Source organism: Triturus cristatus, chromosome 3_2, assembly GCF_964204655.1.
Source record: "Triturus cristatus chromosome 3_2, aTriCri1.1, whole genome shotgun sequence".
In the NCBI taxonomy this organism is placed as follows: domain Eukaryota; kingdom Metazoa; phylum Chordata; class Amphibia; order Caudata; family Salamandridae; genus Triturus; species Triturus cristatus.
Genome location: NC_140584.1, coordinates 875,059,650 through 875,086,113, shown reverse-complemented (window position 1 = coordinate 875,086,113; position 26,464 = coordinate 875,059,650). Strand labels below are relative to the sequence as shown.

The window sequence follows — 26,464 nt, the reverse complement described above, 5'->3', positions numbered from 1 at the left end:
AAAATCAGAAGGTTTTCCAGATGTTAAAGAGGTCACTCTACAGAAAAGAACAAGGAGGTAGAAGGGCAGTGAGGAATCTGTGGTTAGAGTATCCACCAGAAGGCAAGTAACAGGTTCTTCTGGTGGATCCTTCTATTCACCGGTTCCTCAGATTTAGAATGGATTTCAAACCAGTAACTTCCAAGTTGGAGGGTCTATGGAGTGGACTCAGACCAGAAACTCCTGCACTACAGAACGGGCAAAATGCCCTACGCGCCCGACCTGGCTGTGAAGGCAATAGAGCTTGGTGAACCTACGCACCGATATACATGTCACAGCCTGACAAATTTCCAGAGCAGGCACACTGCGGGTCAAAACATTTCTAGCAGCCTTGGCCCTGGTGGGTTGAGCCTTTAGTCCTTCTGGAGGCTGTTTCTTGTCTAGCATAAAGCAGGTCCTAAGGCAGAGGACTATCCACCTTGACAGAATGTTTTGCACCATCTTACCTCTTTCTTCCAGAGAACCGCACAAAGTTAATGGTGCACCCGATGGTCCTTGGTCTGAATGAAGTAGAAGCTAAGGGCTCTTTTGGCATCCAGCCGATTGTCTCTAATCTCGGAGGTGTGAGCCGGGGCATAGTAAGTCAATAGGGCGATGAACTGCCCAACGTGAAATGGTATCACAACTGACGGCTAGAAGGCCACCTTGGTCCTCAACACAAGCTTGCCTGCGAAAAAGGTGGTGTAGGGGTGCTGTACAGAGTACCTGACGCTCACTCATGTGACAAGCTGAAGCGATCACAATGAGAAAGGCAATTTTGAGAGTCAGAAGACGCAGTGAATAGCCATGCATGTGCTCGAAGGAGTCACATTTTGGAAGGGAGCATGTGTGTCAAATGCATCACAACAGGTTATTTCAAAAAGTATGGTAGGTCTGGTAAACGTAAAAAGGTCAAAAGAGGCGACAAATACCTATTTTGTGCCCACTGCAAGACCTTCCTAGGTTAGAGAAAAAACAAACTAACATCCGATAGTTTGGCTTGTAAGGAGTCATTGTTACAGATTCCACACCAGGCTACAAATCTGTCCTAGCGCCCAGCGTAGACGGGCTTTGTAGAGAAATGCCTGGGTGCAAACATTATATCCACAACCTCCGGTGGCAGATCGAATGAATATGCTACTTACCAGTATGCATCTGTTCTTGGCATGTAGGGCTGCTGACATTCATATCTGTGCATAGATCGCCGCCTAGTGTTGGGTCCGGATGTTTGCACGTTGTTGTCCTGGAAGAGTCTTCGAAGTATCCTTGGATAGGTGACTCCTCCCCTGGACTACAGTGCGCATGGGCATCCTCTCCATCCTCAGATTGTTTTTCGCCATTGTGGCAGTTATGGAGTAGATACAGAAAGTGATGGCCATGCTTACAGTAATTCTGAGAGCTGCAGCTGCTACAGGCGCCGGGGAGGAGGGAGGGCGATATGAATGTCAGCAGCCCTACATGCCAAGAACAGATGCATACTGGTAAGTAGCATATTCAGTTCGAGGCATGTGGGCTGCTGAATTCATATCTGTGCATAGAATGTATAGCAGTGCCCTCTATTAGCGGCGGCTACCAGTGCCAGCTGCAGCGGTCTGAAAAAGGGTTTTGAGAACAGCCTGTCCTACAGCTGCCTGCTGTTTTGATTGCACATCTACACAATAGTGTTTGGTAAACGTGTGTGTAGTGGACCAGGTGGCTGCTCTACATATATCATGCAGGGGAATATTTCCTAGAAAAGCCATGGAGGCCCATAACTTACGTGTTGAGTGGGCTCGTGGGGGAATAGTTAATGTGCGTTTTGCCTTTTGATAACAAATTTGGATACACTTAACTATCCATCTGGCTATCCCTGCTTTGGAGATGGCGTTACCTTTGTGGTGTGGGGCAAAGGCAACGAACAGTTGTTTTGTCTTCCTAAAGGGTTTGGTCCTGTCGATGTAATACATGAGGGCCCTTTTTACATCTAGTGTGTGGAGTGCCCTTTCCGCGACAGTTTGTGGGTTTTGGAAGAAAACGGGCAGTTCAATAGTTTGATTCATGTGGAACTGCGATATTACCTTGGGCATGAATTTGGGGTTGGTACGTAGTACGACCCTGTTGGCATGAACCTGTATAAATGGCTCTTGAACTGTTAGTGCCTGGAGTTCACTAACTCTTCTTAAAGAAGTGATCGCTACCAGGAAGGCTACTTTCCAGGTGAGGAATTGAATCTCGCATGAGTGGAGAGGTTCAAAGGGTGGACCCATCAGGCGTGTGAGGACCAGGTTGAGGTTCCACATTGGAGCTGGTGGGTGGCTTGGTGGAATAACTCGTTTGAGTCCTTCCAAGAATGCTTTGATGGCAGGCACTCTGAATAGAGAGAGGTGCTGCCTGGTTTGTAGATAGGCTGATATTGCGGTCAAATGGACACGTATAGAGGTGTACGCTAGATTGCATCGGTATAGGTGTAGGAGGTAACAAATGATGTTTTGGATGGATGCGTCCAGCGGGTTAATGTCATTATTACCGCAGTAAATAACAAACCTTTTCCATTTGGCTGCATAGCAAGCTCTTGTAGTGGGTCTTCTGGCCTCCTTGATGATGTCCATACAGTCAGGTGGCAGGTTGAGGTAGCCAAACTCTAGGACTTCAGGAGCCAGATCGCCAGGTTCAGCTGTTGCGGATCTGGGTGCTGAATCTCTCCATGGTTCTGCGTCAAATGCGCGGGTTTGATCCGCAGCCTTTGATGCGGCACCACGGAAAGTTCGAGGAAGGTGGTGTACCATGGCTGGCGTGCCCACGTAGGAGCAACTAGGACGAGTGTCAGGGAGTGTTGTCTGAGTTTGCGAGCCACCAGCGGTATCAACGGTGCTGGGGGAAAAGCGTACGCAAATCTGCCGGACCAGTTCATCCATATCGCATTGCCCTGCGACTGCGGATGTGGGAACCTGGCGGCAAAGCTTTGGCATTTTGCGTTTTCGCTTGTGGCGAACAGGTCTATCTCTGGATGACCCCACTGCTGGAAGTACGGCTGGAGTACTGATGGGTGTAACTCCCACTCGTGCATCTGGTGGCTGTGTCTGCTGAGCAGATCCGCCATTTGGTTGTCCTTGCCGGGGAGGTGTTCCGCCATGAGGAACATGTTCCTCTGAATGGCCCACTTCCACATGCTCTGAGCCAGATGAGACAACTGTGGAGAGTGCGTCCCTCCCTGCTTCTGTATGTAGTTCATTGCGGTCATGTTGTCCGTCCGGATCAACACGACCTTGTTGCACAGATGTACTTTGAATGCCTTCATGGCTAGGAAGATTGCCATCAGTTCCAGAAGGTTGATGTGCATTTTCTTTTGTTGTGTGGTCCATAGTCCCTGCACTGTGTAGTGGAGTACATGAGCTCCCCATCCCTGGAGAGACGCGTCTGCTGTCAGTACTATTTGTGGAACAGGCTCCTGGAACGGTCGACCCTTGCAAAGGTTTTGTGGATTCCACCAATGCAGAGAGTTGTATGCCCGACCGCTCACCAACACTAGGTCTTTCAATTGTCCTTGAGCCTGATTCCACTGACGTGCCAAGCACTCCTGAAGCGGGCGCATATGTAGTCTCGCGTGTGGGACTATGAAGATGCAGGAGGCCATCATGCCTATCAACTGCATGAACACTCGCGCCGGAAGGGAGTGTTGAGGTTTGAACTTTGAAATCAGCATTTGCATGCTGTTGATTCTCACCAAATTTGGCTGAGCTGTGGCCGCCAGAGTGTCTATAGTCGCACCTAGGTACTGTTGTACGTGTGCGGGCTGTAGATGGGATTTTGGGTAATTTAGTGAGAACCCCAGACTGTGAAGGAGGTGAATGGTGCGGGACATGTGGCTGGCACATTGCTGGGCTGACTTTGCTTGAACGAGCCAGTCGTCCAGGTAAGGGTAGACGTGTATGTGCTGCCTCCGTAGATGTGCCGCCACAGTAGCTAGGCACTTTGTAAACACCCTTGGTGCCGTTGTCACTCCGAAGGGAAGGACTCTGAACTGGTAGTGCTGCCCTTGAACAGTGAACCTGAGGTATTTTTTGTGTGATGGGTGAATGGGTATGTGGAAATACGCATCCTTGAGGTCCAGTGTGGCCAGAAAGTCTCCCTGCTTGAGCAGCGGGAGGACTTGCTGTAGAGTGAGCATGTGAAAATGCTCGGAAAGAATGTATCCGTTTAGGGGTCTCAGGTCTAATATAGGTCTGAGTGACCCGTCCTTTTTCGGTATTAAAAAGTACAGGGAGTACACCCCCGTACCTTGCTCTTGGACGGGTACGACCTCTATTGCGCCTTTTAGAAGCATACTGTGCACCTCCTGCTGTAAGAGCGTTAAGTGCTCTGAGGACATAGGACGGTTTTTTGGAGGTATTGTGGGTGGAGTGGAGGTTAGTTCTAGACAGTAACCGTATTTGACAATATCTTTGACCCACCTGTCCGTGGTGATGGAGTTCCACGTGGACAGGAACCTTTGTAGCCTTCCCCCAACAGGTGTTATGTGGTCGGGAGGAAGGGAGAGGGCGTCACTGCTTGTTCTTGGGGGAGGACCAGGTGTTGCCGTAGCCGCGTCCTCTGCCCTTTGTACTGGAGCCACGATATCCACCCCGGGTGTTTTTATCGTAGGTGGTTTGGGTATTGCCTTTGCTGTATGTCTGCTGTGACCCCTGCCCTCTACCTGCTCCCCTATTTCCGGGGCGACAAAAGGAGCTGCTCCGAAAGGACTGAGTCTGGAGAGCCCCCATGGACTTTGCAGTGTCTGTGTCCTTCTTTATTTTCTCAAGGGCCGTGTCAACCTCCGGCCCGAATAAATAGTCGGGGTTGACAGGTTGGTTCAGTATATAATTTTGCACCTCAGGTTTGAACCCGGAGATTCGCAACCAGGCATGTCGTCGCAGCATGACGCTTGTGTTTATGGCCCTGGCCGCCGTGTCTGCGGCATCTAGTGCACACTTGATGGAAGCATTTGTGAGTAGCTGTCCCTCTCTGATAAGAATTTCTGCACCTTCTTTGAACTGGTCATGGAGATGTTGGAGTAGTTGCTCCATTGTATCATAGTGCGCTCTATCGTAGCGAGCGAGGAGCGCTTGAGTGTTGGCTATGCGCCATATGTTGGCAGCCTGTGCGGCAACTCGCTTGCCAGAGGTCTCTAAAACCTTGGACTCTTTGTCCGGGGGAGGAGCGTCACCTGTTGATTGCGAGTGTGCCCTCTTGCGAGCATTCGCAACGACAATGGAGTCGAGAGGTAATTGGCCTCTGATGTAAGTAGGGTCCCCAGGTGCTGATCTGTACTTTTTGTCGATCCTGGGGTTTATCACCCGTTCCCTGGTGGGTTCCTTGAAGATGTCCTTGGCTGGTTTGAGGACTCCTTTCAGCATGGGCAGAGTCTTTACATGCCTTTCCGAGGAAGCGAAAGTGTCCATAAGGAAGTCGTCTTCCACGGTGTCAGAGAGAAGCTGCACGTCATGATTATTTGCAGCACGTTCAATAAGAGCGTTGAACGCTGCAGTGTCCTCTGTCGGAGATGTTTTCGCTCCATAGAGTTGAGGGTCCTGTGCATCTAGAGGTGCACTGGGGTCTGCAGGGTCGCCCCAAGTTTGATCAGGGTCCTGTTGGTCATCAGGGTCCATGTCTCCGTGGTAAGGGACTTGGTCATCCATATAGTCTGCCAACGCATCCGTGTCGGAGTGTGTGGGAGAGAATGATAGTGGGTCTTGGTAGGGCGAGTCGAAAGACTCGCAAAGCACAGGTTCTGAGTCCACAGGCAGCTTTCTCTTCAGTGGGATCCTGAAAGGGTCCAAGGGTGGCTCTGAAGTTATCCTCCGGTCATGGATAACCATCCTGCCGGTGTTGGCGTCGATGTAACGTGACGGAGACGTCTCAGCAGGTGTAAACGTGGTGTGGGTGACCCGTGTCCTGAGTTGGAACATTTTCGGGATCGTGGATGGCGGCAGGCCAAAAGTTATGTTGTCTGGCGCCGAAGAGGCTGTTTGAGCTTTTAGTGGGCCGGAGCCCGATGTGTCCTGGAGGACCGCTTGGGTTTTGCTGCTTTGTGCTGCAACGGTTCGCGCGTGAAGCGCTTTCGAGGCCTTAGCGCCCACCAGGTTTGTAGAGGCGGCCGTGGACTTTTTCGGCGCCGGTGGGTCATCGGGTCGAGGGGCGGAAATGGCCGTCGACGCCTTCGATGCAGGAGGCTTCGGTGTTGCCGTGGAAGCGACGTGAGACGCAGCAGGTGGTTTGACCTTTGGTTTAGGAGTCGATGGCGTCGGCGCCGAGAGCCGAGCAGGTTTGATGGCACCGAGGGCCTTTTTCCGAATGCCGACTCCGGCGTCGGCCGCTTCGAGTTCGGCACCGAAGTCTCGGTTGGTGCGCTCGGTGCCGATGCGTGTCGCTGGCGTCGAAGGTGTGGAAGGCCTCGATCCGACCAGCGCCACTTTCGGTTTCGGTTTCATTTGTACCGGTGCAGCTTTCGGTTTCGGTTTGGTAGAAGGGAAACCAGCCGGTGTAGGTAATAATGGCTGCCGCTGAACGTCCGAGGCCGGGCCCGAGGGCGGGGCCGAAGAACCGCGGGATAGGTCTCGGGTAAGGCCCGAAGGCGATCCCTCGACCGGAGCCATAGACTGTGGCACTGGGCCCTCGTCAGTCTGAACGGGTAGGCCTTGCTCGTCATTGGAGCTACTCTCTTCGGCCCCTAAGGCCTCATCGTCGTCTCCTACCTCGGCGTTGTCTTCATCTCTGCGAAAGAGTGATTCGTCGACGTCGTCCGAATCGGAGTCATGTTCGGAACCCGGATTGGAGGGTAGGACTTCCAACTCCTCGACATCTTCGGCGTTGAAGAGGTCTGCCGGGGCCGGTGCCGCGTGCTGCGCTTCGAGTCTCGCCGCTCGACGATTCCGTAGAGTCTTCTTGGAACGGAACCGGGCACAGGCCATGCATGTCGATTCGTCGTGGTCCGGCGACAAGCATTTGTTGCACACCGGGTGGACGTCGATATGGGGATATTTCGCATTGCATACCGGGCACCTCTTGAATGGTGTCCTCGACTCCATCGTCGGTGTCGTCGATGGTCAGGTAAAAAGCGAAAAGTTGTTTCCGAAGTTAGTAAGCTAACAGGTAGGGTCGAAACCGATCGAGTGAACAGTACCGACGCGAACTAAAGGCCTTTTGGCCTCGACTAACTTTTTCCTAACTGGAGTTAAGATAGCACATCCGAACCCAATGGCGGAAAAAAACAATCTGAGGATGGAGAGGATGCCCATGCGCACTGTAGTCCAGGGGAGGAGTCACCTATCCAAGGATACTTCGAAGACTCTTCCAGGACAACAACGTGCAAACATCCGGACCCAACACTAGGCGGCGATCTATGCACAGATATGAATTCAGCAGCCCACATGCCTCGAACTGTAGTAAATTGTCTCCACTCAATTTCCATGCATGGAGGTGTAAATTGTGCAGAACCCTGTCCTGGTGCAACAGAAGTTCTTTCCACAGGGGGAGCCTGATTAGAGAAGAAATTCTCCTGCCCAGATGTTTGAGGCACCACACTCTCCTAGTCCAATATGGAACTTGTAGAATGAACTGGGCCCAGTCATTACAGATTACCTCCAGAACTCGGGCAGGCGAGGCAGTGGTGGAAAGGAATACAGGAGTCCGGTGCTCCACTGCAGCTGGAACATGTGTCCTAGACAGAGTATTGTTTATTACTCCAGCTCACAAAAGTTGTGATACTGCGCGTTCAATGGTGGCAAGCAGACCTTGCCATGGTTCTCCCCACTGTAGGAAGATTTCCATATTACTTTGGGGTTTAGCTGTCATTCACTACCAGCTGAGCTAGTCCGCCCTGGCATTTACAGATCCAGACATGTGCTTCACGATCAACTAAATACAATGACGTGCCAGCCAACTCCAGAGGCTTATCACCTTCTTGCACAGGAACCAGGACCCCACTCTGCCCTTCCTGTTACAGTACCACATGGCGGTTGTGTAGTCTGTGACAAACTGACTTCCCTAGATAGACCGCTGGAAGGCCTTTGATGCCAACCGGATGGCCCATAGCTCCAACAGAACCAGTGTTCCATCAGAGACCTCAGATCTACTCCTCTTTTACTAGTTGACCCCGCTGCCCCCCAATCCAGTAGGAACATATTAGTACCCATCATCAACTCAGGGTGGTGAAGGAAGAGAGGACTGACTAGTGGTCGAATAGCCATCATTGCAGACCTTGAGCAGTTCCCACTGCAACCTGGATGACAACAACAGGTTTCCTTAGTGTAGGGCCCACCGAGATTTCAGGTCCCACAGCAGAGCCCGCATCTGAAGCCTGGTCAAGAGGACAAGCAAGATGCGAGAAGCCAACAGTTCAAGAAGTTCTGAAGCTGTTCTGACAGACTGATGCTCAAGGCTGAAAAATCAGGTTCATAGCCCGAAGGTTCTGGGTTCATTGCAACGGAAGAAAGGCCCTGAACAGTACCATATCTGGAATGTCTTTAACCAAAGAGGGCTTCTATGAAGGAGTCAGGAGCAACTTCAGCTTGCTGACTGAACCTCAGCGGTGTTAGGACGTTTGCGTCATCTGGAAGTGGTCTACGACTGGCTGTGGCGAGTCTGCTTTTAGGATCCTTTTGTGAAGTTAGGGGACAACGGATATCCCCAACCTCCAAAGACGTGCTATAACCACAGTCATTATTTTTGTGAACAAAGGAGGAGTGCTGGTAAACTTAAAGGGAGACATGTTAAACTGAAAATATTCCTTACCACCCTTGAACGACAGGTAGCATCTGTGGGACGGCAGCACGGGCCCATGAAAGAATGCATTGTGCAGGTCCAAAGCAACCATCCAGGTGCCTAGATCCTGGGCAGACAAAGCCTAGGCCAAAGGGAGCATTCTGAATTTGTCCTAGCAGAGGAATCGGTCAAAAATATAAAACAAGACAACGGCCTCCGTCCATCTTCGGTACAAGGAAGTAGCAAGAGTAGTAACCTGTCCCAAGGCGAGGACCTTCTTGATGGTTCTTTTGGCCAATAGAGCTTGCATCTCTTGAAGCAAAATAGTATGGTGCTCCTCCAAAAGTCGCTCTGAGGGGGGGGGAAGGTAGGTGTGGGGTGGGGTGGTGAAGGTGGGGCCGGAAAGGAATGGTAGAGTGTAGCCCTTTAAACTATCTAGAAGACTCATCTGCCTGATGTGACGGTCTACCACCCTGAAAGAAGAAAGTTGTATCCTGCTTTCTTCAAGGTGGCTGTGAGCTGCTAAGGGCAAGCTAATTTGCCTAGTAGGCTGATGTCATGGGGTGAAGTATAAAGTGAGGAGGGTCCCTGGTGACCTGCGTGACATCTACAGGATCCCCAGCCATGAAAGGGGGTTGAACTGCTGTGACTGTGACGGGGCTTTGCAATGCATAAACGCTAGCCTTCAGGAGTATTCTCAATAGGGGTGAAACTGATGTGGAAATTGTCAGGCAGGAGGTGAAAAGGCCCAAAGAACATGCTGTGGCTTTCCTTTCCTTAAAGCATTCAATGGTAGAATCAGCCTTTCTTCCAAAAAGGTGGGACCCATCAAAAGCAAATCCATCGGACGCTTGCACATCCCGGGAAAGCCCAGTGGATCTTATCCATGTGTAATGGCAGAGCACCACACTAGTGCCCATTGCATGCCCCAAGCAGTCAGTAGTGTCTCCACACCAGCCCAGATGACATTTTGGTTGCGTGCTGACCGTTCTGAATAGTTTTGTCAAAGAAGCCTGAAATACATCTGGAACCACCAGCAAGACCTTGCTAGCCATCTACCAAAGGGTGAGTGCATAATAGCCTAACAGCAGACTACACTGACTGAATTAAATGCCAAGTAGCAGAGGAGAACAACCCTATGCTGAACACATCAATCCTTCACAACTCCCTGTCCAGAGGGGTCATAGGAAACTCAGGAGTTGGGTGTTGAGTAAGGAAGTCCTGGTCACCAGGTGCGGGTCTATGGAGTCTGGCCATCTGTCTATTTACTGACGAGCAAGAGTAGGGCTTTGTCCATTTACCCTTAAAGATTTCAGTCAAGGGTTCATTAAATAGGAGTAGTGGCTCAGATTAAGCCAGCTCTGGGGGCAAAACGTAAGTCAGTACATTGGTTTTTACTTCCACTGAAAGTAGCTGCAGGTCCAAGACCTTAGCTGCCCGTTTATTTGCCACAGCAAAAGATGTGCTCGCTTCAGTTGAGCATCCAATGGTTGATACCAACCCTGGTCCAGGGAGGTCTCAATCCCTTGGCCTTTTGCAATGCTATATAAATATAGTGTAGAGTTAAATCATCCTGTCATCATTATCAGGCTGATCAGAATCTCATCCAAAAAGATGAAGCCTCTGAAGAAGGCTTCATGAGTGTTATGAGAGAAGTAGAGATTTGTCTGAAACCGAGCATACTGGGACTGGATGTACTGGAGTCAAGCCACAGCGTGACCCCGCATTCGGGGTTCAAAGCAGATTCAGCTCGAGGTTGGACATCAGAGGCAACAGGAACTTGACTCTAGTGCCATTAGGACCTGTGTCAGTGGAGAGAAAGCTAGTGTGGATCTTGGAACTTGGGTGGACCATCTTTCCTGAACCCTGTCATTTTCAGTGGGAACACTGTTCCCTTTAACACTGGAAAACATTTCTGAAAGTATGTGACAACTCGTGAAAGAAAGCAGAGCCCGAATCCACATACGAAGGATTGAAGGAAAGGAAGTCACAGTGCAGGAGTGGCACTTATGTGGCTCCTTTTAGTCACTTTTTTGTGGAACGAAGTCAATGCAGAGCAACATTGTGCCACTTAGTGTGTGGCAGCACTGCTGTGAAAATGTCCAGATCCAGTCTGACACCTGGGAAATAGTCTGAAGGTGATGAACCTACGGGTTAGAAGCATCCACCAGAACACACTGATTGGGATACATAAGGGAAATAATTTCACAAGGTAAAACCCAAATTGGCACAAAATCACACTACCTGGTCAAATGGGAAAACAAGGTAGTACTGAAATCACAAGATCAGATACAACTACCTCCTATAGGAAATACCTAACATTTTAAATCTAAGGTTTTCATCCTTCACCCATAACGGTGTTCCCAGTCTGAACCCTTATGCAGTTTAGGGCCTAATTATGAGTGCCCCTCAATCTCAATGGGGCAAGTAACCGGAGTCACCAGCCCCACCAAGATCACAAGGTGCCAGCGTTCTCAGCTGCTGCCAGTTTTAAGGTAAAACACGGGGGTGGGTAAACTAAAAGAATATGGGTATCAGCTAGGAAACACCAATGGCCACATATTTTCACAAAACGTATAAAAGGGAGCATTCCAGAGTTGGGGATTGGTGGCTTGTGAATATTAGCTAGAATTTCGCCCAAGCAGTATTTAACGTTTGAAACACTATTAATTTCGTGAGGCATTTAAATCATCTTACTGCTGCAAGATTTGATGGAGAAAACAACACATACAGCCAGTTTGCCCAGCATGAAAAACAAGTTGACATCACACCGAACATTGAGTTACCTTCTTGAGATTTTTCATATCCATCTGGATTCATGGAGGGCAAGATGTGTATCCTAGTTTCGTGGATCATTTTAGTGACTTCTGGGTCACGCCCAAAATTTTTGCAGAGATATTCGATGAGGTTCAGCAGGAGCTCCCGCCCAACCACCTCGTTGCCATGCATGTTTCCAATGTATTTGAATTCTGGCTCACCTAAAGGAAGAAACACAAAGATTGAAAGTATACTGGACAGAACTCCCATGGGCTTATGAAGGTAATTTGTGAGAGATGAGGAGGCAGTTTTTACCTTTGTGGTAGTTTGGTATCATTAATTATTATTACAGCAGAGGCGTATATGACGAATAGGTGCTAGGTTTAGGTGTACGTAGATAGTGGCTGAAAAGAAGCAACAGCTATTTCAATGGGTGTAGGAATAAAAAAATAGTAATGTTATTACAACTGCTCCTCTCTTATGAGTAATATGGTTCAACATCTTTAAAATGGGGAATATTCTTTCTAAAAGCCTTACATAAACAAAGCTCGCAGAAAGGAGAAATTATTTCATTCGCCCTTCTAACTCTTAATCCTTGCTCTGCCTCTTTCACAACTGCTTGGGAACTGCCTGTGCAGAAAGAACTAAACAAGCATTGGCAAGGACACAAGATCTCGCTATTTTTAAAGAAGCAATGACATTTAGTTATTCATGCACTTTAAAAAAGTTACAATCTGCACTTTCAGATGCATGCTACAGTATTTAAGCTATTATTAGAGGGCCTTCGAGTTGGTTACAAATGCTTTCTGTAGCAAACTGCAATACCTTAGAGAAATGCTAGAGATCCCATAAGGATAATTTGCCCTTTTTCATAGATCCTCCCGGAAGCATAAGCGATATGTGCGGCAGAGGTGGAGCTAGGTTAAGTATGCTAGGTAGGTTAGGTATGGTGGGTAGGTAGAGTATAGTTGGTAGGTAGGTATGTATGGCATGCTAGATATAGTAGGTTTTGTAAGGTAGGTAATGCATGCAAGTAGGTATGGTATGTAGTTTTGCTAAGGATGTTCGGTATGTTAAGTATGTAAGGTATACAAGTGTGATGAGTACCTACAGTAGGCAAGGTGTGGTAGGTAGGTTAGGTTGGGTAGGTAGGTTGGGTAAAGTAGGTTAAGTATGGTACAGGTATGGTAGGTCATGAATGGTTGGTTAAAAATGGTTGGAAGATATGTAGGTTTTGTAGCTAAGGTAGGTGGATATGATCAATTAGGCGTGTTAGATTAGGTATGGTAAGTAGATTAGATAGGTACATATAGTAGGTACATAAGTTCTAGTAAGGCAGTTACAGTAGGTAAGAAATGTGTTCGAGTATGGTAGGCAGGAATTGTAGTTAATATTGTGGTTAGATATGGCAGGTTAAATAGGTGTTGAATATGCAGTTGATGGGTATGACTTTTAAGCATGGTAGGATAGCTTTGATTGGGCAATAACATCTTAATCACATATTTGACAGTTAACCGTATTAAATACTTTTCTAGATTTCATGCTTACAAATCGCATTTTGTGAGAGGAAGACACACAAAATTTTAAAAACAGCACTTTTGGTGCTTATAGAGAAGTGGTTTATATGCATGTAGTTGATTCCCTTAATAGTAATCATAATGATTGAAGTAAAAAGTGCACTTCTGATGAACAGATGGCATTAGTAGAGTTAGGCGTACCCTTAAAGAAAATTCATACAAATGCAAGACAGTAGAGGAAGTTTGCCTAGGTTGTATTTAGTGACCTCAAAAGACATACAAAGCAAAATATTGCATCATAGATAATTGTGATAAAAGGTGAATATTCTTGTTGCTCTTTAATAAAGTTGTATGCCAGAACATCTTCAGTTTCTGAACAGAAAAAGCTTTAAATCCAACTTCTCATAACAGCAAACTAATCCAATGGAACGAGCAAAGACAAATCAGTAAATAGCACTGTGACTTTATTTTGTGACAGCAGAAAACAGTGAAGCTACAAATCGACAATTAATATAGACTGTGCCACATAAGGTAATTAAATCCTAGAACACAGACTTGGTAGAGCAACATATGTTGCATCTGCAGGTTTATAAAAAGACTACTTGATGTAACCATCCTGAACATGTCATGGCATCTACAGATCTGGCATCTTTTCTTGACATGACTCTGGCAAATAATGTCTGCAAAAAGCATGGAGAGCGCCCATGTTGATGCCTTACAAGTGTCTTGGATATACGCATACCTTAGGAACGGAACCAATGTAGACTATGTCCTGGTAGAACAAGCATGTTCGCCAAGGAGCTTGCCTTCCTCCAACATCAGAATAAAGAAAGATTCTACACCCAGCAATAATTGCTTTAGCTGCTTTATTTACTGCAGAAAGAACTTGAAGTATAAAGAAAAGGTGATGCAACAGAAGCAGCAAATTTATTAATTGTAAACAAAAAAAAAAATGAGTGAGATTCATGCTCACCACGAAAATCGGCTGTAAAATGACGTTCGCGAAATCAACTCAGCCTTTGGTGTTGTGTAATACGAGTACAACAGGACAATGCCATACTTTTGTGACAGGAGGTCCTCCCAAAGGGACAGCCTGATCGGAAGACAAATGCTCATGACCAGAAGTTCAGGGTGCAACACTTTTCTTTCCCATTCTGGGGCCATTAGGACAGCTTGGGCCTGGCCTTTGATCTTTTCAGCATTGTGGGCAGGAGAGGTAGGAGTGGAAAAGCATACATTAGTCAGACCCAGCTGAGACAAAAGGCGTGTCCAAGTGAAGACTACCATGGGAACTCCGACATATATAATTCTGTATACTGTGCATTCTTTGCAGTTTACAGATCAAGCCAGATTTTCCCCCAATGCTTTCTCTTCCAACTAACTCCCATTCACAATCCGCAGGGCAGGGTGTTCAGCCACTTACAGAGATGTGGAGTCTCCTTTCACAGGACGCAAAACCCGATTCCACCCTGTTTGTTGCAATATCCAATGCCGGTAGTGTTGTCCTAAGATCCTGCACTCACTTCCCCATGACTGTCTGGATAAGCACTTTAAGGGGGCAAGCTTTCACCGGCGACCAGAGTCCTCTGATCTCCCCCGGTCCCAGGTGGCCTCCTCAGCCCAGCAACGATGCATCCATCACAACTGTTGGCTCTGGGTGGGAGAGGGGTATGCTGATGGCCCAGTTGCAGTCAAGCAGCCACCACTGCGGAACTTTCTCTGACTTCACCCACACCTAGATGGACTCTGATAGGTCCCCTTAGTGCTGAGCCCACTGAGAAGTCAGATCCTACTTCAGGGCCAATATGTGGGGTCTGCAAGTAGGATGCAGGAGGCCAAGAGGCCCAGAAGCCTCCGAGCCGCTTTTACTGACACCAGGGTCAAGGGTTTAAACATTGGGAACATATCTTGTATGTCATGAACTCTGAGAGGGAGGAAAGGCTGAAACACACCATGTCTAGGATGACTACAATGAACAGGAGCTGTTGAAAAAGGAGTCAGATGTGACTTTAGAACACAGTCAACAGGTTGCCCGTCATCTGAAGTTGGCTTACAACTGCTTAAAGAGTCCACTTTCAGTAACCAGTTGTCAAGGTCTGGTAAGACTGGTATTCCCTATCTCCACAGGTGCGTTCACCACCATCACCTTTGTAAACACGTAACTTGTCCTTCCAGATGAAGAAGTTGTTCAGATGGTGAAAATCTAAAATGAGATACAGTCCTCAGTCCTTTTTCGGCACTAGGAAATAACAGGATTAAATGGCAGTCCCAATCTCTGATGCCAGCACCCTCTTTAATGCCCCTTTGGCCAAGAGAGCCTGTACTTCGTAGCGGAGTACGAACAAGTGGACATCTGGAAGTTGTTGTGGCGTTGACAACATGTTCAGGGAATATTACAGAAAGGACAGGGAGTAACTGTGTTGCACGAGCTTGAGAATCTATTAATCAAATGTGATCCTTCTCTATCCAGGAATGTACAAGGTGATATGTCCTCCCACCAAGCAATCATGCACTGCTGTCGATTAATTAAATCGGTTATGCGGGAGCTGGTGTAGGGTGGCCGGTGGGATGGCAGATCTGGCGTTTGAATAGATTGTTGCCCCTGTGGATCCGGACGCTGTTGGTTTGTTTTCTCGCATCTATCTACCCCTAAATGACTAGGAGGCATGTGGCTGCAGAGGTCTGTATTGGTGCAGACTCTACGGATATCCACTGCCAAAAGACTTTAAAGGAGCAAAGTTGCTGGGGGTTTGTTGAATCGGTTGAGCGAAGCCTAGAGAGCAAAGAATGTCCTTGCTCTCTTTGAACTGTTCAAAGGCAGAGTATCCCTTCGCTCTGAAAAGCCTAGACCAGTCAAGAGCATATCCATCAAGCACTGTTGGACACCCAAAGAGCACCCCACAGAGCAAATCCAATGCATGGTGCTGAAGTGCTGCGCCGGTTCCAGCTGCCCTACCCAGACAGTTAGTACTTTGCTGCTTCCTGACTATCTGTTATAAGGAGCAGTAGGGTTGGTCAGATGTCATCTGGGACAGCCAAAAAGATACTGGTCACCCTGTCCACCAACAGAGAGTATCTGAGCAGTAGGCAAGACATGTTAACAGATTTTAGAGACAAGAGGGTGGAAGAAAACATTCACTTGACGAATACCTTGATTTGTTAAGACTGTCAGGAGGGGTTGTAAGAGAAAGCATTTTGGTTGTGGCGACTCGTGGACACCTGTACCCTCTCCAATGTGGGGTATTGCACTAGAAAATTAAAATCTCTGGGAGCAGGTTATGACACCGTGCCACTTACCTATTAAATGCAGAGGGAGTAGGGGGGGCAAGACCCTGGCTTGGCCCAGGTGCCCATCAGTACATTAGTCAAGGGCTCTCTGAATGGAAGCAGAGATTCTTGGTTGGTTTGTCAAGGTTGAATACCTCTGTGAGAACAATTGTTTTAAACTCTGCTGTGGGCAGAGTAACATCCAAATCTACTGCTGCCCTCCTGATCACTGTGGCAAAGGAGGCAGAATTGTCTGCTGCAATAGCCAGGTTAGGATAGGATAGACTAATGTCTGGAGAAGTGTCCAGGCCACTGGCATCTTGCAAGTAATGGGCATTATTACTTCCTGCGTCATCAAATGTAGTGTATGTCACTGGATCAAAATAGGTGTAGTGGAGTGGTGTTTGGGACCTGGGTATTGGCAGAGGATGTGTCTCGGAGTCCAATAACTGTATAGGCTCAGTTTCTGGCATCAGTTCTGGTGCGGAGACTCATGTTGGCACCATTAGTCACGGCTGGTGTCAGCAGAACAGAGCTCGAAGAAAGTGCCAGCCTAGAGTCAAGGTAGAGTGGCACAGTCAAGGATGGATCCACTAGCGGGAATCCGGCTGGAGGCCACCTTGACTGAACTACAGAGATCCAGGTGGGTACTGAAGATTTAGTCCATGGCCTCTGTCAGCTCATGTAGCATCGCATATCTACCAAGGTCAGGCTGGATCAGGAGCAGAGGTGTAATTTGTACTGATGTAGGGGAAGGACTCCGAGGCCTGGTGGTAACAGGGGCGTACCAAAACTGAACAAAGTCCTTATGTTTTTTCTATTTCTTTCACTTACCTGACCCACAAGATTTCAATGAAGCCAGTGCTGGCAAGTTTTTCTTTCCAGTTACGCATGGTCTAGCAATTTATCTTCCGGCAGCAGTCACACGATGCATAGCCCTGTTTTGAGCTGAGGCACCAGAGGCAGACGTCGTAGTCAGTAACAGTCTCAACACTGCTTAAACCCTGTTGTTTTAGGAGTAGGCATGTCAACACACCAAGAAGGAATTTTGGGAAACAAAGCTGTCAGAATTCGATAAGCTTGGGATCTGCATCAGAAGGCGCACAAAGATAGGCGCTGACATCAGTTTGCAGTGTTGGCACAGATATAGGGTCCATTATGTCAGGTCTGGGACAAAACTCATTCACCGTGGAAACACACACCACTTAACGACGCACAGAAGTATTGAAAGGAAAACGCTACTTACCAGTATGCATCTGTTTATTGCATGTAGACTTGCAGATTTGTATATTTTTGCGTAGATCGCCATCTGGTGTTGGGCTCAGATGTTTGCACTTTGTTTTTGTCTTGAAAGAAGTCTTTGTAGTCACGAGGTAGGTGACTCCTCCCTAAGAAAATAGTGTGCCTGGGCATCGACTCCATCCTTAGATTGTTTTTACCACGCAGGGTTACAATGAAGTAGTAAGAAGTACAAAGAGATGTCCATGTGTAATGTATCTAAGTAAGCTAGTACTGGAACAGATAAAGGTATCCGGGGAGGTGGGTGGGCATATACGAATCTGCAACTCTACATGCCAAGAACAGATGCATACTAGTAAATAGCATTTTCCGTTCAAGGAATATGAGCTGCAGATTGTATACTTTTGCATAGATTATACAGCAGTTACCTCCTTAGCGGTGGCTACCTGTATCTGTTGCAGTGGTTTGAAAAAGTGTTCTTAATACAGCCTGGCCCTACAACCAGCTTGTTGTTTTGCCTGTACATCTACACAATAGTGTTTTGTGAAGGTGTGTGGTGTAGCCCAAGTTGCTGCTTTGCATATGTCATCTAGGGGAATGTTCCCTAAGAATGCCATGGAAGCCCCTAGTTTGCGTGTGGAATAAGCTCTAGGGGGAATGGTTAGTGTGCGTTTGGCTTTGATATAGCATATCTGGATGCATTTAACAATCCACCTTGCAATTCCTGTTTTTGAAATGGGATTGCCTTTATGAGGTGGGGAGAAAGCCACAAAGAGTAGTTTGGTCTTTCTAAAGGATTGTGTCCTTTCAATGTAGTAGAGTATTGCTCTTTTAACGTTTAACGTCTGAAGAGCTCGTTCTGCCACCAAGTCTGGTTGAGGGAAAAAGACTGGGAGTTCAACAGACTGGTTTAGATGGAAGGCAGATACGACTTTGGGTAAAAATTTAGAGTTAGTCCTAAGAACCACTTTGTTATGATGGATTTGTAAAGATGGTTCTTGTATGGTTAATGCCTGGAGTTCACGAACTCTCCTGAGAGATGTGATAGCAACCAAAAAGGCTACCTTCCAAGTGAGGAACTGTAGTTTGCATTTGTGGAGAGGTTCAATAGGGGGACACATGAGTCTTGTAAGGACCACATTTAGGTTCCACACTGGAGAGGGTGGGACTCTGGGTGGAATTATTCTCTTAAGTCCTTGCATAAAAGCTTTGATAGTGGGTACTCGAAACAAAGACAAATGTTGTCCGTTTTGGAGATAGGCTGCTATGGCAGCTAGATGTAGCCTAATAGATGTATATGCTAGGTTACATTGTTGTAGATGCAAGAGGTAGCAGATAATGTTCTGAATAGAATACTGGATTGATTTTGTTGTTTGTGCAATAAATGACAAATCATTTCCATTTTGCTGCATAGCATGCTCTGGTGGTAGGGCGTCTAGCTTCTTTAATGATATTCATACAGTCTGGCGGAAGATTTAGATAGCCAAACTCTAGGACCTCAGGAGCCAGATCGCAAGGATGAGTTTACTGGGATCTGGAGGTTCTAGCTCTCCATGGTTCTGAGTGAGAAGCTTGGGTGAGAGACATAGTTTTTGATGAGGAACTACTGATAGTTCCAATAGGGTTGTGAACCATGGTTATCGGGCCCATGTTGGAGCAACTAGGATCATTGTGAGGTAATGCTGTTTGAGTTTCTGAACCACTAACGGAATGAGTGGGAGAGGCAGAAAAGAGTAAGCAAATTTGCCTGACCAGTTCATCCATAGCGCATTGCCTTTGGTCAATGGGTGTGGATACCTGGACGCGAAGGTTGAGCATTTTGTGTTTTGGTGTGTGGCAAATAGATCTATTTTAGGGTGGCCCCACATGTAAAGAATGGAAGAACTTGAGGATGAAGTTCCCATTCGTGGATCTGCTGTGTTTGACGACTGAGCAGATCTGCTATCCGATTGTGCACACTTGGGAGGTGTTCTGCAAGGAGATATATGTTTTGTGGAATGGCCCATCTCCATATGCTATGAGCTAGGTGTGAAAGCTGCAGAGAGTGTTCCCCCCTGTTTTTGTATGTAGTACATTGCTGTCATGTTGTCTGTGCAGACCAGGACGGCTTTGTCTAGGAGGTGGAGTTGAAAAGATTTTAACACTAGGAAGATTGCAAACAATTCCAGGTAGTTTGTGGAATTGTCATTGTTGGGGGTCCACATGCCCTGGATGGCATGAGTTTGAAGATTAGCTCCCCAGCCGGTGAGCGATGAGTCTGCTGTTAGCACTGTCTGTGGAACCAGGTCAAGGAACGGCAGCCCTTTGGAAAGGATTTGTGTGTTCCACCACTGCAGAGAGCGATGGGTGCGGGTGTCCACCAACACCAGATCTGTCAGCTGACCTTGAGCCTGATTCTACTGACGTGTCACACATTTGGAGTCTTGCATAAAGGACGAGGAGAATGCAGGAGGCCATCATCCCGATTAACTGCATGAATACTCGCGCGGGTAGTGAGTGTTGAGGCTGACATTTTTGGATTAGAGCCTGTATGGCGCTTATCCTGACTGGATTGGGATATGCTAGAGCTTTTGAAGTGTCTATTGTAGCCCCTAGGTATTGTTGTATGCTGGGCGGTTTGAGATGGGATTTGGGAAGGTTTACTCTGAATCCCAGGCTGTGAAGCAGCTGAATCGTGTTGTGTGTGTGTGTGTGTGTGTGTGTGTGTGTGTGTGTGTGTGTGTGTTGCACACAGCTGCTGTGTGATTTGCCTTTTATGAGCCAGTCGTCCAGATAAGGAAAGACATGAATATGCGGTCTCCTTAAGTGGGCTGCAACTTCTGTGAAACATTTGGTGAAGACTCTGGGTGCTGTAGTGATCCCGCATGGGAGGACTTTGAATTGGTAGTGTTGACCATCTACCACAAACCTGAGATATTTCCTGTGAGAAGGGTGAATGGGAATATGGAAATAGGCGTCCATTAGATCCAGAGTGGAGAGAAAGTCGCCCTGTTGAAGTAGTGGGAGCACCTGTTGGAGAGTAACCATGTGAAAGTGGTCTGACAATGTATAGTTTTAGTGGTCTGAGGTCCTGTATGGGCCAGAGCTAGCCGTCCTTACTTGGCACTAGGAAATACAGGGAGTAAACCCCTTGGCCTTGATGAGGCAAGGGGACTGGTTCTATTGCATCTTTTTGTAATAGAGAGAGAACCTCTTGTTTGAGAAGTGTTAGATGTTCCGAGGACATAAAACGCTATCTGGGAGGAATGTTTGGGGGGGTAGAAGTGAGTTCCAGGCAATAACCATACTGGATAATTTGTCTTAGCCACTTGTCTGTTGTGATGGAATTCCAGACAGATAGGAACTCGCAAGAGACGACCCCCGACTGGAGTGTAATGATCGGGGCTAAGTGCAGGGAAGTCACTGTTTAGTGGTAGGGGCATCCAGCTATTGTTGCAACGACCTCTCCCTTTATTATTGTTGCCTCTGTAGCCTCTGCGAATGTTTGCTTTAGAGGATGTTTTTGTAAGGCTCTTGTAGGAGGAGGAGCAGGGATGTTCTGAACCCATGGTTTTGGTGCCGGCTCAGTATAAGGAGCGGCAAAAGGAGCCTCTAGGGGAAGGAAACTGTAAGGCCTCCATAGACTTAGCAGTTTTGTTTTCCTTCTTCATCTTTTCTAGGGATGTGTCAACTGCGGGATCGAAAAGATGTTCCTGATCAAACGGTTGATTTAAAATAGCAGTTTTAACCTCCTGCTTGAATCCGGAAACCTGGAGCCAAGCGGGTCTACGCAACAAGACGCTAGTGTTAATTGCATGAGATACGGTATCGGACGCATCGAGCGCACATTTTATTGCGGTGTTGGTAATTAGTTTGCCCTCCTGGGTAAGGTCGTTGGCTTTTTGTTTGTACTGGTCAAGAAGGTGTTCCATGAGCTTTTCAAGCTCATCATAGTGAGCCCTGTTGTACCTGGCCAATAAAGCTTGGGCATTGGCGATCCGCCAATGGTTTGCAGCCTGCGACGCAATACGTTTCCCGGATGCATCAGTTAATTTGGATTCCTTATCAGAAGGGTGGGTGTCGCCTGTACTCTGAGTCTGCACGCTTCCTTGCGTGTGTTAGTTACCACAAGGGAATCCAAGGGAATCTGACCTTTAAATGTAAATTGTGTCATTGGGAGTTGCGTTGTATTTTTTATCCACCCTGAGATTGAGAACCCTGGTTCTGACTGGCTCCTTAAAAACTTCTGGTGCATGTTTTACCAAGCCTTTTAACATAGCAGGGTGCTTGTTGATTTTTGCGAGGATGCGAAGGTTTCCAGCAAAAAAAACTTCACCTAAGGGGTCGGAATGTAAGGGGACCCGTGGTATTGGGCAGCCATGTTGATTAGTTGCGCGAATCCAGTGTTGTTATGGATAGAGATCTGGATCATTATGTGGGTCGGGATCTGTATTGTAGTCACCCCAAGTGTCTACGTCATGTGGGATGTTATGTGAATCTATGTCTCTACCTGTGTCATCCTCACTATCTGATGGTTGAGGGGAAAATATAGGTTGTGGGGAGTGTGGTGGAGAAATCAATAGATGTGAAATAACTGGAGGGGGGAGAAGGAGGTGGGGACGTGTTCGGGCCCATGTCCTGTTTGAGAGTTATAGCAGGTTCTTCTGCAGTGTTCAGTTTCCTTTTTTGAACTAGTTTGCCAGTGTTTGGATCAGTAAACAGTTTTTTGCTTTGGATCCGTCAAATCAGGTGCAGGCTGCATGGGCAAAATGTCTATGTTCAGTGTCGAAGATTTTGGGTCCGAACCTTCTTTTGAGGGAGTTTGTGAGGCTTTCCGTGGGGTCTTAGACTCTTTAGGTTTTGCGGCTCCGAAACAATTTTCGGCTCGGACGATTTTTTGGAGTCCAAAGCCATTTTCGGCTCTGAAGATTTCTTCGGTTCAAAGTGTTTGTCCTTGCGATGCTTCGATACCGAAGGCTCTGGCATCGAGGCTGTCTTCGGCGTGAACAAGTGTTTGACTTGTCGCTTCGGTGCCAAGGAGGACTTTCCGGCGCCAAAATGGGGTTGGCCCGAGCCGGAAGGCTTATGTTTAGGTCTCATAGCCGGGCCCGAGGGCGGAGCATTTGAAACATGTTGTCGTGTCGACCCGAGCCGGAGGGCAATGGTGTTATCAGAGCCTTTGGTTTATTTTTCGGGAGGGGGGTTTCGGTACACACAGACCGTTGAGCTGGGGTGATTGTCTCTTGTTCGGCGTCGGACTAGTCTGCCTCGGCGACGGAGACTTGTTCTTCCTCACTTGATTATTCCGGCTAGATATTAGGTCTGCTTCGAAGATATCCGGAATTGAACTACTTCCACGAGTTTTTGTTTTCGTGCTCCGGGGAGAGGCAGAGATTGCACACCTCGTGCAAGTCTGTGTGTGGGAACTTAGCACCACACCCGGGGCAGGAGTCACTTCCATGGACTGCAGGCGTGGTCAGCGCGGAGAGGCCCAGCGGCCCGCGTCGAAGATGGAGGAGTTTGTTTTAAGATGTGCGTCGAAAAGGGAAATGCTATCGAGACAATAACGTCAAGTGGAGAGGGATTGTGTGTCGAAAGGGGATTCGAAACAGATATCGACTCAGAACGCAGCAATTCACATCCAAACCCGATGGCGGAAAAAAAACAATCTAAGGATGGAGTCGATGCCCATGTGCACTATCGTCCTAGGGAGGAGTCACCTACCTCGTGACTACAAAGACATCTTTCAAGACAAAAACAAAGTGCAAACCTCCGAGCCCAACAACAGCTGGCTATCTATGCAAAAGTATACAATCTGCAGCGCATATGCCTCGGACCTAAAGTTTATGGCTCCAGTTTGGCACCTGGGGAATTTCACAAGCTAGGGAATTTGCTATTAAAAGTCTCTATTTGAGAGGGGTGATTCGATTTAGCCAGGTGTTGGGGGTGGGAGTTCTAGATTTCAGAAGAGTGATGAACCAGGAGGAAAAAGGAGCAAATGTTTGGAGAAAGTGTTCTAACAGTCAGATGAAGAGCATTTTCCAAAGACGTTTTCCCACGCCCCATTTTCCATGTCAAAAAGTCTTCATACAGGAAGCTCAACGTCTTGAAAACAGACAGAATATTTTGAGAACACAGATTCAGATTTTGAGCGCACAGTGCTAAGTTTGGACCACTAAGTTGCAATGAGAAGGAGACAAAGGTCCCACCATGCCTAATTAAACAGATCATAAAAGTGTTGCTGGTTAGGACCCGACAAATTTCCCCACACGCAGAGGAGGAAATACTTGAGCTCAAGAAAAATGGCATTGACTAATTGTTTTTTCTTGAAGTAAAACGAGACTGCAAGTCTCTAGCAACAAGCCCACCCAAAAGCCCTGAAAGGTATATGTGGTCAAAGTGATAGCAGGGCTTGTGTTTCAAATGGGGCACGCCATGTCAAGCCCAACCTTCCTGAGTTGTTTGGACAACACAGTGCACAATTAAGAGACACCACTTCATATTTGGAAAGAATGATATTTCTGGGCTGCTAATATGCAGTTCAAGGCCAATAATGAAACCGAAGAGACCCAGTCAAAACCTAATACAAAGGCCTGTGCGTGTAAGGTCTTTAGCTAAAGAATGGGGCCAACACCTATGTAATCCTTTAAATCTACTGAGTGAATAAGTTAAATAAATGTGCACAGGTCAAAGCGGTCTCTTTTCTTACATTTTTAGACTATCATAAACATGCAGATTCTAGGGACTGGTCTCAAAATATTTTTTGTATTCCTGTACCCTTTCCCAGCATTACCAAATGATACAGTAAAACTCACCAAGCAGGTGTTAACATTTAGAAATAAATCTCTATATTACACCAAATTACAGGTTATTTCACCTGTCTCATATGCATGGGTGGCTTGTCTAATAAGTCCCTTTCACACCCATTCACAATCTCATGGACACATGTTTACCCTCATCATGGTCTCGGTGACCTTAACTGTTAAACACTGAACTGTCTTCTCTCACCATCATCCTGCATTTTCTGAACTTCTCAGTTGGAGAAGTCTTTCACAAGTACAGCATTGCACCTAGTTATTACTGGAGAAGGAGATACCTACTCTGCACAGGCTCACAAACACTTCAATGCGATTGCACTCAAAGGAAAATGTTACCTGGTTCATGAATGCCTGGATTGTCAGATATTTCCATCACATAAAGCTCCCTGGACTCCACTGATTTGCCCACAGAGTAGAGTCGTGTGATGTTTGGGTAGTCGTTGGCATACCTCCTCAGGAAAATCCCCATGTCAGAGAAATGGTGATGCCTAAACTCCTGAGGTGGAACAGGATCATGGTAGGGGGTTGGACTTTCTGCCTTCACTGGAACATCCGTGGGAAGCACATGTTCATCAACCACTTCCCCTGAAATATCAGAGACTGCTTCAAATACAGTAGGCTGAAGTGTAAAGTTCACAAAGGTGGCTGGCCCTTCTAGAACCTCAACATTTGCAGTCATTGGCATATATCTAGAGGGGAAAACAATTTAGAAGTGTAACTAGCAATGACAAAATAAAGTTTCTCATTTATTTTATTCCCATATAAAAGAAAACATCTGAATGACTAGTCAAACAAAATCCAGCTAAATGAACACACAATTAATCAGGAGATTGCAGAAAATGCCACAAGCCGCAATACCTCGTAAGCAAGCATTGCTATAATCAAAGTTACGACTAGATCAGAGATCTTCAAACTGTGGGGCGCGGCCCCCTGGGGGTGTGGATGGGTTCCCAGGGGTCGCACAGGCCTCTGCAAGTACATGTAAATGAAGATGGCCTGGAATTGCGGCGATGTTTATGTGCTGCATTTCCAGGCTGTCTTCATTAACGTGGGCCTGGAGGTCAGTGAGTGTGCTGCTGTGGACTTGGCTGGGCAGTGTCTGAAGTATTATCTCCGGCACGCCCGAGTTTTTCACAGGTCTTTAAAGACCATTTGCATAACTTTGTTAACTGGTTACAGAGCTTATTTTTTCTGTTTCCAGTACCCCCTGGGCCCCCCCACTGCCTATTCCTTACATTTGTATTTTACATTTACTGCTGTGGTGTGACAATGCATTTAATGAAAAGGAATATAAAGGAGAGTTACCAATAGAAGAAATGCCAGCCATGTATATTTAAAGAGCCTGCAAAGGCCTTGTTTTGACACTAAATAGGGTTATAAATAAAAAAGTATGTATTCATTTGTAATGTCACTTTTCTGTCTGTTCCCTTTAATTATCAGTCATGAATCATTCAGGCCACCCTAGAACACAATTAAAAGTGCCTTCTATTTATATTTGCTGTTCAAAGTACGCACAGATAAGTGCTGAAAATAGGGCTTTAGGTGACTGTTGTTGTACCATCTGCGACATAAAAATAATGAGCTGGCAATCCTAATCATAAGACTGGCAGTTTGTTGCATGATCAGCACATTATTTACTTCCTTCACCCTCGATCCCTGGTTAATGCCATAATATAAATAGTTTAACTTCTATCTGAAACCCTACGCACCCGTCAATAACAGGATGATTTACTTCAAGAGTCTGGTAATGCACCCTTCATTCAGACAACTCATTCGAGCCCTTCACTTTCACGCTCACCCTGCACTCACAGACCATAGTTATGGATTTCCCAGATTTGCCACATTATCCATCATCTGCCGCATAATTTGCAGATAAAAAAAAAACTTGTTTCCAGCTCAAACGGTTCAAAAGTTACTAAAAATGCAGCAACACATGTTACCTCACAGTCGAAGGCCCTTTCTAAAGGTTGACTGGTCACCTTTCCATTGCTTATTGCTATATGTGGGTGTTAATGTGGTACTTATGAGGGGCAATAAAGACCAGGACAATGTTAACAAGTGAAAAAATAGCAAAATAATGCAGTAATGCGATCACAAAATTTGCATTATGGTGCATAATTCACCTTTGCTTGCTGCAGATTTTAGTCAACC

The 26,464-nt window shown here is 46.9% G+C and overlaps 1 protein-coding gene across 2 annotated transcripts in view; it reads right to left on the bottom strand.

Annotated features, from left to right (window-relative positions):
* The window catches only part of CPD (carboxypeptidase D), a 752,391-nt gene that overhangs the window by 439,492 nt on the left and 286,435 nt on the right, over positions 1–26,464 (bottom strand). For both annotated transcript variants that reach the window (XM_085649244.1, XM_085649245.1), the window contains exons 5-6: positions 24,650–25,002; positions 11,523–11,714 (exon numbers count right to left, since the gene is read on the bottom strand). In XM_085649244.1, the coding sequence (XP_085505370.1) occupies positions 11,523–11,714; positions 24,650–25,002 (545 nt within the window). The remainder of the gene's footprint in view (positions 1–11,522; positions 11,715–24,649; positions 25,003–26,464) is intronic.